This window comes from Sapajus apella, unplaced genomic scaffold, assembly GCF_009761245.1.
Source record: "Sapajus apella isolate SASKATOON/1434 unplaced genomic scaffold, GSC_monkey_1.0 scaffold125, whole genome shotgun sequence".
Classification (NCBI taxonomy): domain Eukaryota; kingdom Metazoa; phylum Chordata; class Mammalia; order Primates; family Cebidae; genus Sapajus; species Sapajus apella.
Genome location: NW_022437065.1, coordinates 3,812,363 through 3,826,369, shown reverse-complemented (window position 1 = coordinate 3,826,369; position 14,007 = coordinate 3,812,363). Strand labels below are relative to the sequence as shown.

At 39.1% G+C, this 14,007-nt stretch overlaps 1 protein-coding gene across 6 annotated transcripts in view; it reads right to left on the bottom strand.

Moving 5' to 3' along the window:
- USP9X (ubiquitin specific peptidase 9 X-linked) overlaps positions 1–14,007 on the bottom strand; it is a 144,614-nt gene that overhangs the window by 105,387 nt on the left and 25,220 nt on the right. For all 6 annotated transcript variants that reach the window (XM_032261673.1, XM_032261672.1, XM_032261675.1 and 3 more), the window contains exon 2: positions 3,542–3,795. In XM_032261673.1, the coding sequence (XP_032117564.1) occupies positions 3,542–3,637 (96 nt within the window). In that variant the 5' untranslated portion in view covers positions 3,638–3,795. The remainder of the gene's footprint in view (positions 1–3,541; positions 3,796–14,007) is intronic.

The window sequence follows — 14,007 nt, the reverse complement described above, 5'->3', positions numbered from 1 at the left end:
GTCCTTTTCCATTCAATAAATCTAGGAATTCAATTTTTTTAATCATTAAGAATCTTTAAAAAAATTAATGCCCAGATAATATTGCATGAATTAAACAAAATTAAGAGGACCTTTAGTATTTGGTAATTGTTACTGCTAACAAACATAAACATAGCTGGAATGAATGTTCTTACATATAAACCTTGTGTTTAACTTTTCCTTAGGATAGTATTCTGGATATATAATTACTAGAACAGTATAAACAATTTCTTTGAAGGCCACTGACATATACTGCTGCCAAATTTCATTCCAGAAAATTTGCACCCTCCCAGCAACCACATCCAAGAGTGTTCATCTTACGGTGCCTCTGCCAAGGCTGTTTCATTTATTGAGTTTTACAATATACTAAAGCCTAAAATTCTCTAAGAGAATTTTTTTTAAAGACATGCTTAAAAAAATTAAGTGAAAAATCTGATTTTAGAAATTCCCTTTATGCCAGCACATAAAAAGCATATCCAAACAGTGAGCCCTAAATTGAATAGGGATTAACACTTTGGTTACTGCTTCTTGGTACAACCATGTCAGATCTTATAAAATAAAATCCTAACATTAAAAAGTAGAGAATAACAAAATGTAAGAGTGAAGGATAATGTAATAGTCATCTTCAAAAATGTCAAGTTTTTAGAAGAAAAGGAACACAATGTAGACACAGTATATTAGGTTGAATATCACAAATCCAAGAGCTCTAAAAATCATCAAGTACACCTTAAAATAAGAGTAGGGCTAAAGAAAAGGTTTGATTTTGTCTAAAGCCATGCAAGTTAGAAACATTGCAAGAGGTTAGAATTTCATGGACAATGCTGGTATAAAATAAAAAAGAAAGAGAGAAAGATACTGGACCTCTACCTACTAGCTTCTGGTTTAAAATCAGAAATTTTTGGCAACTAACACAAACCTTTGACTACACTTTTAAAAACCTGAATAGTGGCAAACAAATTTACAACACAGGAAAGACTTAACTCTGTCCAAGACCTGTGACCATACACTTTTAATATTTTATGTTTTGCAAATGGGAACTACAGAGGAAAAGGAATAAAGCTGACACATTTATTTGGGAAGAAAAAACCCCCGACTTGTTCACTCTCTAAAATGGCAGAGGAAGAGGAAAAAGGAGAGACAGACAGAAGCTCTTTTCTATACTACTTATGATAGTAAGTAGTATACAGCATCTAATCTGTAATAGCTAGACAAGAACTTATCCCCAAATAATAGCATAAATACTTCAAAATAACAATTTTGCCTAAAAACTCACCCGACAGACTCTACACAAACATATAATAATTGGAAGCAGCATGTTTGTGATCATTTACACACATCTCAACTAACTTACCTCTAAGCACTGTTTGAGCTGCACATCACAAGTTTTAATGTTTTGACAGTTTAATACTTCCCAATATAAAACTATATATTAGAAAAAACAACTGAAATAAATTGTCTAAATTTCTATTTCAAAAAATGAGAATAAGAACAGCAAACCAAATCCAAGAGAAACAAAGAGACGGTAAAAGAGTGAATGTGTGAGTTTGACTGTTGGCGGGCAGGGGGTTCAGGGAGGGAGTAAAGCCAAGAGAGTTGGTTTTTTTAGAAGGCTTAATGAAATTGGTAGTGGTATCAGAAATAAGGAAGCATTAGCATAGACCCCAAGACAAAAAAAAAAAGATAAAAAGGATTATCATTAACAACTTCACCACAAATTTGAAGATCTAGATCAAATGGACATAGCACACTGGTTAGGTGGAAAAAAAGAAAAAGAAAAAAACCCAAATGGACAAATTCCTTGAAAAACACAATTTACCAAAAGACACCAAAAATTAAAAAATTCCTCCATTTAAAAAAAATTAAATCAGCCAGGCATGGTGGCTCATGCCTATAATGCCAGCACTTTGGGAGGCCAAGAGAGCGGATCAAGAGGTCAGGAATTCAAGACCAGCCTGACCAACATGGTGAAACCCCGTGTCTACTAAAAATACAAAAATTAGTCATGTGTGATGGCACACGCCTGTAATCCCAGCTACTGGGGAGGCTGAGGCAGAAAAATCGCTTGAACCCAAGAGGCGGAGGTTGCAGTGAGCTGAGAGCACACCCCTGTACTCCAGCCTGGGCAATACAGTGAGACTTCTTCTCAAAAAAAAAAAAAAGAATCTGCAATACCTTTTACGCAAATCTTCCAATTGAAGAAATAATAAACTGTGCATAAATTCATCCAGAGAACAGAAAGGGAATATTATATCCTATGAGTTCTGAGGCCAGCATAAAAACCTTAATACCAAAATCTATGTTTAGCATTACTTCAATTGATCCTCTTAACAATCCATGAAGTAGTTATACTATTATTACCCTACTTGTACAGATAAACAAACTAAGGCTTAGAGATTATATAATTTACCTACAGTCATAATGCAAGTATGGTACAAAGCTGAAATTTGAACACTAGGCAACATGACTTGGGTCCATGCTCTTTTAATAATCTTATCCATAAATTGACAATTTATAATTGTATGTATTTATGGGGTAGAAACTGTTGTCATGATTTATGATGGGTCATGGTTTATGATTAGCCATGGTAATCATAGGCTACACTGAATGATTTAATGCTTTCTCACTTAGAATTGACACAGGGCTTAAATAGTTAATTTTAGTGACAGTATAAGCTACCAGAAAAAGATGGGGTACACTCAAGATTACCATCTATACCACTTGAGCTTTCTTGTTGCTATGCAAGACTTATGTTCGCTTTTCTTAAAACTTAAAATAACAGTTTTGGGTTTTTTTTTTTTTTTTTTTTTCTTTTTTCTTCCCCCCAGACATAGTCTTGCTCTGTTGCCCAGGCTGGAGTGCAGTGGTGTGATCTCGGCTCACTGCAACCTCCACCTTCCGGGCTCAAGCAATTCTCCTGTTTCAGCCTCCCAAGTAGCTGGGATGACAGGCGACCATGCACAGCTAATTTTGGATTTTTAGCAGAGAGGGGGTTTCACCATGTTGGCCAGGCTGGTCTCAAACTCCCGACCTTGTGATCCGCCCACCTTGGCCTCCCAAAGTGCTGGGATTACAGGTATGAGCCACTACGCCTGGCCTAAAATAACAGTTTTATAATTGCTTCACAAATTATTTAGAACATGTTCCATCATTTAGTACCTCAACAGTAGACCTACCAATGTAGTTTTTTTTTTTTTTTTTTTTTAAGAGACGGAGTCTTGCTCTGTCACCCAGGCTGGAGTGCAGTGGCATCATCTCAGCTCACTGCAACCTCTGCCTCCCGGGTTCAAGCGATTCTCTTGCCTCAGCCTCCCAAGTAGCTGGGATTATAGATGCACACCACCACACCCAGCTAATTTATGTATTTTTAGTAGAGACGGGGTTTTCACCCTGTTGGCCAGGCTGGTCTCAAGCTCCTGACCTCAAGTGATCGGTCTGCCTCAACCTCCCAAAGTGCAGGGATTACAGGTGTGAACCACTGAGCCCAGTCCCACTGTAGCTTTAACTAGTATCTTCAACATCCTACCTGATTCTGTTGGAGGGGGGGCTGAGACTGTCCATCAGGAGCCTGGCCCTGGTTGTCATTCCCTCCGACCGGAGAGCCACGAGTCGTGGCTGTCATACTCGACACAGGGCAGATCTTTGCAATTTTGTCTGCTTATGTAGTTGTCTTGAGAAAAGAAATTATAGTCCACTTATAGAAGATGAAGTACCAGCATTTGTCAGTCTTAAAAAGGTCCAATTCAAGAATAAACCATCTTGCAGAGACCATTGCATAACCTACAAATAGAAGGGGGAAAAAGTAATTGGTTTTAGATATAAAAAACATAAATTACGGAACTGTTTAAATTTAGCATCACCAGTGCATCTAGTCAGGAAAAAGGGGCTATGTAAATGAGAAGAGAAAGTAAAAAGCTTAAGTTTCATTAACACTACATTAAAGTTAAAACTTATAATGGTACACCGGCCATTATACCAAGAAAACAAACAAATATAGCCTTAATATATAATATTACAGTTTTCTCCTGGAAGTGACTCTAAAGACAATATATCAAAGTACTTAACTGTCATTTTGATTAAATAAGGAATGGCAAAAAACTACTTGTCTTCAATTTGCTGATGCATTCATTATACTGTAAGAATATTAAGAGCAGGCAATATGAGGATGGGGTCCCTGGCGAGGGCTCCACCCTCAAGCTTGGACCTGCAGCCCTAAATGAGAACAGGCATTCCTGTTTTCATGCCCAAGTGTTGCCTTTTGGCCTTCCACACACCCCTATCTTGTGCTCATATAAACCCCATGCGCCAGGCTGCAACAGCAGCAGATTGGCAGAGCATCGCAGCAAAGAAGAAAAGAGAGGAAGTGTCTAAAGGTGGAGAGGAGTTCAGACTGGGGGCTGTTGGAGATCAGCTGGAGATCAGCCATGGGATAGCTGAACTCCAGGGGAAGATCATCTTCACACTCCATCCCCTCTCCAGCTCTCTGTCCCACTCAGTGCCACCTCCATCACTCAATAAAATCCCCATATTAACCATCCTTCAAGTCCCTGTGATGTGATTGTTCCCAGACATGGGACAAGAATTCGTGATGCCCTGCATGGGGGAACCCAAAAAGGCTATCACACTGACTCTTCTCTGAGCTGTTTAACACTTAAGCTGGGCAGGGCTGAAAGAGCATTGTAACACCCTAGACACTGCTGTGGGGCCAGAGCCCAAAAGCACTCACCCTGGCTCCTGCACCTGCTCACCTGTGTGCTCCCCTTCCCACAAGAGGGATAAATGAGCCACACCCCTGTCACATGTATGGTGAGGGGCTCAGGGAACTCTCCTGTTTCAAGAACATATGGACTAAGATAAAGTATAACATGATTCCTTAAAACATTTCAAGGAAGGCCGCACAACTAACATTTATAACTGATACTAGGACATTATCAAATGGCTTTTTAAGCAAGCTTCCAAGTGCTTTTAACATAAACTTTAACACTTTGGACAGAAACATCAGGGGTGCAGGCATACAGAGTAAAGACCACGTAAAGATGCAGCAGAAAGGTGGCCATCTGCAAGCCACAGAGAAGAAACCAAACCTACCAACACAAAACCCTGAAAACCCCAAAAATCTCTCTGGCAAAATTTTCTTTAAGAGGGTTCAAACTACATAGTACTCCAATACAACTGAATTTGTCAGATAATCTCAGCTCTCTACTTTGGCAAGGTTTTGGCTCCAGCCACTCCTAGAGCCATAACAGGGCTACAAGGCCACAACTGTTTAAGAACAGGAACTCTTCTTTGCAACCTGACCAGCAAAGGAGTGTAAGAGAATGCTACCAAATCCTCAAATCTACATTCATTAGATCAGTAGCCCTCTTCAGCTACACAATAAAATCATCTGAAGTAATTTTATTTAAAACATTGATGCCCAGGTTCCTCTCCAGATGGAATAAATTACAATAACCGGGAGTCAGGCCTAGGAATCAGTAATTTGCAAAAAATCTCCCCCAGTGACTCTAACGTGGCACCAGATAAATTTAACTGATTGGTTCTAACTCACTGGCTCTCAGAGATTGAAAGAGACTTCCCATAAACATTGCAAAGTTTCATTTCTAAGTTTTCTAATCATAACCTGGCTTAAGACATTCAAGAACAAATTTTCACCATTGCATATAAAACATACCTGGGGCTGGTTTGTTTCTGTAATATTAATACCCAAGTATTTTTCACCAGACACTTAGGTTAGCAAGCCACTGCAGGAAGTTTCCAAATGCTTTGACACTTCATTCTCATACCGTCTCTGCAGCACAGAAACTGAGTATTATCTCCATTTTACAGAGTCAAAAATAAGAGACAGCGGGGACTTACCCCAAGTTATGCAGAGCAGACTCTAATTCAGATCTGACTCTAAGACTTCTTCCTCTTCAAGTTCTCTATCATTGTCCAAAAAAAAAAAAAAGCTGAAGTATACTTCAACCCCCACTGCGCCCCACTCACATACACACAAATTATAGGTAGATTAATGAGGAAAATGTAAACAAGTATAGAAACTGCTAGAGGTATATATGTTTAAAACCAGACGCAGTGGCTCATGCCTGTAATTTCAGCAGTTTGGGAGGCCAAGGCAGATGGATCACTTGAGGTCAGGAGTTCAAAACCAGCCTGGCCAACATGGTGAAGCCTCATCTCTACTAAAAATACAAAAGAAAACTTAGCCAGGCATGGTGGCTCACCCATGTAGTCCCAGCTACTGAGGAGGCTGAGTCAGGAGAATCACTTGAACCCAAGAGGAGGAGGTAGCAGTGAGCTGAGATGGGGCCACTGAACTCCAGCCTGGGCAGCACAACAAGACCCGGTCTCCAAAAAAAAAAAAAAAAAAAAAAAAAAAAAACTTGACTAAAACACGCACAAAAACTTATTTTTAAGATATGTCCTTCTCTAGGCAAAATTCAGAGGTCTCAGGGAGAAATCAGATTTTTCTCTGAAAAATTAAAGGGCAAGCAGGGTAGAAGAAAATATTTGTAACTATATATGTCCAACAAATTACAAAATAAAGACACCTCAGTAGAAAAACAGGCAAAAGATATGAAGATAAGACGTCTCAGAAAAAGAAGTGACTAATAAATACATGAAATAAGACGTAATTTTAAAATAGAGCTTTTCACATGTTAGGCACTGTCGTAGCACTGTGATCCTTACAAATGTATACTGAAGGAACTATTATCATCCCTCTCTACCGATAAGGAAAGGGAGGCACACAGAGCAAAAGTAAATTACCTGTATCAGTAAGTACTAAGTGGCAAAATGGGATTCCAACCAAGGGAGTCCACAGCTCCTAAGTGCTACACTAGCCAGCCTCTCAACCTCATTAGTAACTGTGAAAATGCAAACTAGAAAACCAAGATTTGTTCCACTGATCAAACTGGCAAAGCAAAACAAAGAAAGTTTTAAGACTGATAATATCAAGTACTGGTGCGTCTAAGGCATAGAACCTCTTTAAATACATAAAGTGGGGGGTTATAAAACAAAAGGACTGATTTAAGCAGTCCCTCTTTGGCTTTTGTTATCCATTTTATACACCCTAAATTACAAAGAGTATTACATGAAGCAGACAGTTTTAAAAACCTTGTTAGCCACTATGGGTCTACTGACAAATTATTTTTTGACACTCAAAATATCAGCTAACCAATTCAACTTTATTTTTGTATACTTCAAATCTGATCCAGTTTCTTGTTATCCCTCAGCCTGGGGTCATGATCCCATTGTATACCCTCTCCAAGGAATGAAGCTCCTCCAATCATCATCCCCAATCAATTTTCTCCCAGCCTGTGCTTGAATCTTCCCTACTGAAAATCACCAGTTTCTGCCATTCCCTTTTCCCACAAGTCAAAAGACTGTCTCCATCTCCCCTTTTTTATTCTTTCTTTTTAAATAAATGTGATGGAGACAGTAGGTAAGTTGTAAATTATGGGATTTTGTTTTGAGACCCAGGCTGGTCACCAGATCCTGGGCTCAAGCAATTTTCCCACCTGGCCTCCCAAAGTGCTGGGATTACAGGCTTGAGCCACCATGCCCCACCCATCTCACCTTTCACTTTGTCCATTCTCTCTCATCACCTGGCTCCATCCAAAGCTATTAAAACTAAGCTGCTTTAAGCCAGAAGGTCTTAATTGAGGTGTAGGGATGGGCTTGAAGATTAATTCTCCTAAAAATTACATACAAAGCTTTTGAGTATGTGAGATGAAGGTCATCAATGTTCTACTAATTGACAAATCAAATAATTGCTTCTCAATATTCATCATGTTTGCCCTCTTCTCATTACACACAGTTGGCTACCACTGCTGACCTCTACCTTCTTGAAACTCTGAGCTTCCTTGGTTTATATAATCCTGGACGCCAGGTTTTCTGTCCACTTTTCTTCAAAGGGAAGGGGTAGAGTAGCAGTTTGTACATTTTTGAACACTGAAACTGAGGTGAAAACCACTAGAGAGTTGGCTCTACATATCTAGAATTCAGGCAAATCTTGGGGATCTTTAACACAGATCCAATTATTCACAAAAGGGTAGGAGGAGATGGATTCATCAGCATCACCTGGGAGTCTTTTTTTTCCCCCAAAACAAACACAACCTCCACTCCTCAGCATCTCCTCCTGAGAGTGACGGGATAAGCGACTATATATTCCCAAGTGTGGGGCAAGTGGGGTGCCAGGGAGATCACCTTGTCCACTAAGCCAATATTGAATCTCTTTTAAAAGTCTTTCCAGGAAGCAAATCAAGAACAAACAAAATGTGGTACATACATTCAGTGGATTATTTAGTATTTTTAAAAAAGAAAGGAAATTCTGACAGGTGCTACAACATGGATGAACCTTGAGGACACCATGCTAAGTGAAATAAGTCATTCACAAAAGAACAATATTGCATAATTTCACTTATATGGGTACCAGGACTAGTCACACACTTGCAGAGACAAGAAAAAATGATGGTTGCCAGGGGCTGGGGCGATGGGAAGTTACTGCTTAAGGGGTACAGCCTTTCAGTTTGGAAAGAGGAAAAGTTTTGGAAATGGATGATGATAAGCATTCCACAATGTGAAGGTACTGAACTGCACCCTTAAAAATGGTTAAAATGGGCCAAGCACAGTGGTTCACACCTGTAATCCCAGAACTTTGGGAGGCTGAGGCAGGTGGATCACCTGAGGTCAGGAGTTCGAGACCAGCCTGACCAAAATGGTGAACCCTGTCTCTACTAAAAATACAAAAATTAGCTGGGTGTGGTGGTGTGCGCCTGTAATCCCAGCTACCCAGAAAGCTGTGGCGGGAGAATCACTTGAACCTGGGAGGCAGAGGTTGCAGTGAGCTGAGATCGTGCCACTGCCCTCCAGCCTGGCGACAGGATGAGACTCCATCTCAAAAAGAAAGAAAAAAGAAAAAAGTTAAAATGGTAAATTTTATGTATATTTTCCCACAGTAAAATTGTATATATAGAGCACTCACTGTTCCCTTACCTTGCAGTTCTTTAGCATTTGGAGATCCTTTAAGCTAAAATACCTCAAAATTATACTCTCATATTTTTATGCACAATATTATTCCATCTATATGAATTCAGTAACCCTCCATCTGTAGACAAATCAGAAATATTTGGCAAAAGTCACGGTATAAATTATTCTACGCAGAAGTATTACGTGGATAACTAAGGAGGCTATTCCTTTAAACAAAATAAGATAAATAGGGAAAGTGGCACTGTGAAATTCCTCTCTCAAACAAAACACCTTTCTCTCAGACCACAGAACTAAATCATCATCTGCTTATGACAGGACACTCAATCAGCAAAGCCTCAAGCTGCTTGCTACCCCTATCTCTTATATAGTCTCACCTTTCTAGCTCTTGGTTTCTCTGTTTCTTTTACCCGACAAGCTGTCCTCATTTCTACATTTCCAGTACTGCTGAGCAGGTATGTCAGGTCTCAGCATAGCACACTCTGCTATATCTCTCTACTACCACATAAGAATTTGATACCTTTTCCTCAGCACATTAGGATGCAAGATAAAGAGCAAGAAATAGGCATGGAGGAATTAAAATAATTTCTGAATTCAAACATAACTCATTCAAACTCCCATTTCTGCCACTTACAATCTGCCTACCTTAAAAGACATTAACAACTTCTCCCATTCTTTTCCAGGTATTTAAAATTGAGATGCTATTGCACACACACGTGCGCGCGCGCGCACACACACATACACACACAGCCATGAGAATTACTTTAGTAAAAGGAATCTCACAAGTACAGTAATTCCCAAAAAAAACACCATAAATTGTCTTTTTCCTTTCTATAATATACTGTGCAGAGTTCCTAAATATTTGAGGAATGAATCTGAAAATATTACTTTCAGATGTAATTTGGAAAGGTCTGAGTGGGAAAAAACTTATCAGAGATAAAACTAAGTTATCCAAGAATAACAACACTATTTTTTTAAATAAATCCTATTCAAGTGGTGGAAACAGCTGTGAATCACACAGCTTTACTTGATTTCAAGTGGCAGTCTCACAACTCCAGAAGAGCCTGTTCTCTGTGTCACAGAGATGTAGGCATACCTAGCAGGGCTAGAACAAGCTCTATCAAGTCAAAGCACATCCTATACACAACTGAGCAGCTTAGTAAAATTATTCAAATCATTCAATATTTGACACAGCAACATCACTTCCTATAAGAATGCTCAGAGGCCGGGCGCGGTGGCTCAAGCCTGTAATCCCAGCACTTTGGGAGGCCGAGGCGGGTGGATCACGAGGTCAAGAGATCGAGACCATCCTGGTCAACATGGTGAAACCCCGTCTCTACCAAAAATACAAAAAATTAGCTGGGCATGGTGGTGCGTGCCTGTAATCCCAGCTACTCAGGAGGCTGAGGCAGGAGAATTGCCTGAACCCAGGAGGCGGAGGTTGCGGTGAGCCGAGATCGCGCCATTGCACTCCAGCCTGGGTAACAAGAGCGAAACTCTGTCTCAAAAAAAAAAAAAAAAAAAAAAAAAAAAAGAATGCTCAAATGTAACAAATCACAATGTGAAAATTTATCACATCGCATTTTTAAGCTTTATTTCATTAAAAACAAAAGTATATGAACAGAATGCATCCTGAATTTTCTGCAACGAGAAATACAACCAAAATGGTGATTTAATTGCCTCTAGGACACGCAGCACTTTTTCATATTCAAACTTAGCATCCTAACATCTTTCATAAAGGGAAAGCATCACCTTTACCTAAAGGTAGGACTGTATTAAATAATCTAGCACTCCATAAACAGCAAACCATTTACTTCAAACTTTGCAGAACTGAACTTCTCCAGCAGCTTTCACAGAGGGCCTTAATACCAGAGAAATCCCTCTCAGGACAAAGAATTGTCCTTTCTTACCCAGTCATTATCCCAACTTTGCTCAAATTTGCTCTATGTTCCAGAATTGTTCTCCTTTTACACAGCACACTGAAATCCTCCGATTCTATATATGATCCTAGGATACTTAAAAGATTTTCTTCTCTAAGTTTTTATTTTTAACAACAACAACAAAAAAGCGGTTTAAATAAAAATTCAAAGCTTAGTCATTCAAAAAATGTGTACTGAGCATCTACAATGTACCACATATTGTTCTAATCATAGGAGAATATATGGAAGTACACAGTGCTTCAAATGCCTCTGCTTCTGTGGAACATTACAGACTGACAATAGAGACAATAAACAAGCAACAGCAACTCCAAACCCCTACCAGATTATTTCCTTTACTGGGCATCAAAGTGAGTTGAGTTTCTTAGAAAATTATTTGATGGATTATCCTTAAGCTCATACATGTGAAATATCTTGACTTGTGAATTTGGCCTATTCCGGTTTTATGTACCAAAAATCAAAGGGAATTACTTTTCTTCCTTTCAAATTTCTACGTTTAACTAACACCTATAACCCTCGTTTTTCCACTCTTAAAATACTTGACTCACCAGAGACAAGAGACCTAACTGTACAACACAAGCTATACTTAGCCTTCACCAGTAGAAGGCACTACACCTCACTACTTTTCTTTTTTAAAGTACAACTGTTTCAGGCAAGCTGTGAGTTATTTTGCAATTAAGATGCTAGCATATACAGGAAACAAGGTAGAAGTTAAATTACAGCTGACCCTTGATAGTGGCGACAATTTTCTCACGCAGTCGAAAATCCATGAATAACTTTTTTTTTTTGAGACGCAGTTTCGCTCATTACCCAGGTTGGAGTGCAATGGCGCGATCTCGGCTCACCGCAACCTCTGCCTCCTGGGTTCAAGCAATTCTCCTGCCTCAGCCTCCCGAGTAGCTGGGACTACAGGCGTGCGCCACCATGCCCAGCTAATTTTTGTATTTTTAGTAGAGACAGGGTTTCACCATGTTGACCAGGATGGTCTTGATCTCTTGACCTCGTGATCTACCCATCTTGGCCTCCCAAAGTGCTGGGATTATAGACGTGAGCCACAGCGCCTGGCCAACTTTTTTTTTTTTTTTTTAAGAAGATGAAGTGTGGCTCTATTGCCCAGGTTAGAGTACAGTGGCGTAATTTCGGCTCACTGAAACCTCCACCTCCTGGTTTCAAGCAATTCTCCTACCTCAGCCTGCTGAGTAGCTGGAACTACAGACGTGCACCACCATACCTGGCTAATTTTTGTATTTTTAGTAGAGACAGGGTTTCACTATGTTGGCCAGCCTGGTCTTGAACTCGTGACCTCAGGTGATCCACCCGCCTTGGCCTCCCAAAGCACTGGGATTACAGGCATGAGCCACCGCACCTGGCCCATGAATAACTTTTGACTCCTCAGAAACTTCAGTACTATCAGCATACTGATGACAAGAAGCCTTACTGATCATAAACAGGCGATTAACACATTTTGTTACATGTATTATAATACTGTATTAGAGAAAAAAGCTTAAAAAAAATCAGAAGGGGACAGGCAGGCCATGGTGACTCACATCTGCAAACCCTGCAAATTTGGGAGACTGAGACAGGCAGGTCACTTGAAGTCAAGAGTTTGAGACCAGCCTGGCCAACATGGCAAAACCCCATCTCTACTAAGAAATACAAAAAAATAAAAATAAAAATAAATAAAAATAAATTAGCCAGGTATGGTGGTGTGCACCTGTAATCCCAACTACTCGAGAGGATGAGGCAGGAGAATCGCTTGAACCCTAGAGGTAGAGGTTGTAGTGAGCTGAGATCTCACCACTGCACTCCAACCTGGGTGACAGAGCAGCACCCTGTCTCAAAAAAAAAAAGAAAAAGAAAAAGAAAAAGAAAAAAAAAATCAGAGAAAATATAGTTATAGTACTGTACTATATTTATCAATACAGTAAGTTTACATCATCTGAAATGGTGGGCAACCACAGCTGGAGACCTCAGACCTCAATATATGGTACCTATCAAACAATTCAACTTTTTCTTATAACATCATGACTTTTCTCTGCTTCTTGGGAGCCCATTCGCCAGCACCACTAGTGGAACTTCATACAAGTCCCATAATGTTATTCAAGGTTTATGGGTATTGCACTAAACATGAAAAATACATGAGAACGTGAGGTATCATTTTTTACTATGATAGACCATTTACTAGAGAGACGAACTGCTCATGCAGAGATTAGCGTCATATGTTTTTATCGGATACTCACAAGCAGCTCAGGGCAGTAGCAAAAGGAGGTGGTTATGAAATTACAGTAGTAGAGAATGTACTACAGTTAATTTTATGCAGTTATGATTTAATACTCCATCTTTACATTTGTTCACATTTCTCTCAACTGCACATGGCACCACATGTGGTCTTTAAATTTTATAATAGATTTATGTATATTTTATGGTAGTAAATAGACTAGTCTCTGCATATATTTTACGCATTCATGACATATTCTTTATTTTTTCAGTATTTTCAAGCTATGCAGTTCAACCTCACGTTTTTTTCAAATTGTCACAAATCTCCGAAGTATTTTCCAATATACTTATTGAAAAAAAATCTGAAGTATAAGTGAATCACACAGTTTGAAGTCATGTTGTTCAACTATATACTGATTTAAAATTATAATGGGAACGTATAAATCAACTGTTTCATGTTTATTACAATCCAGTCATCAGTATCTCTTCAGTTAAGCTTTCTTTCAAAATATCCACCATTTTAGAGTATGAAAATACTTACTTTTAAGCCAAGTTTAGATCTTTTTGAATTTTTAAACTGAAGATTCTGTTGCTATGACAGATTCACTATGTTTTTAAAGACAAAATTTTAATGCATTGTTGTCTAGAAGAAAGAAGTATCCAAACAGCAGTAGTTTTTGTACCACAGCATGAGAAAGGACGCTACAATAAGGTTATCATCACAGGCTTGACACACTTCTATGGACACAGAGAAATTGCTGAAACACAAAAACTGTATAAAGCAGAACACAAAATAAAAATAGCAAATATTAATAGCTATGTGCTGGACTTCAAGGGGTTTTTTTGGTCTCTC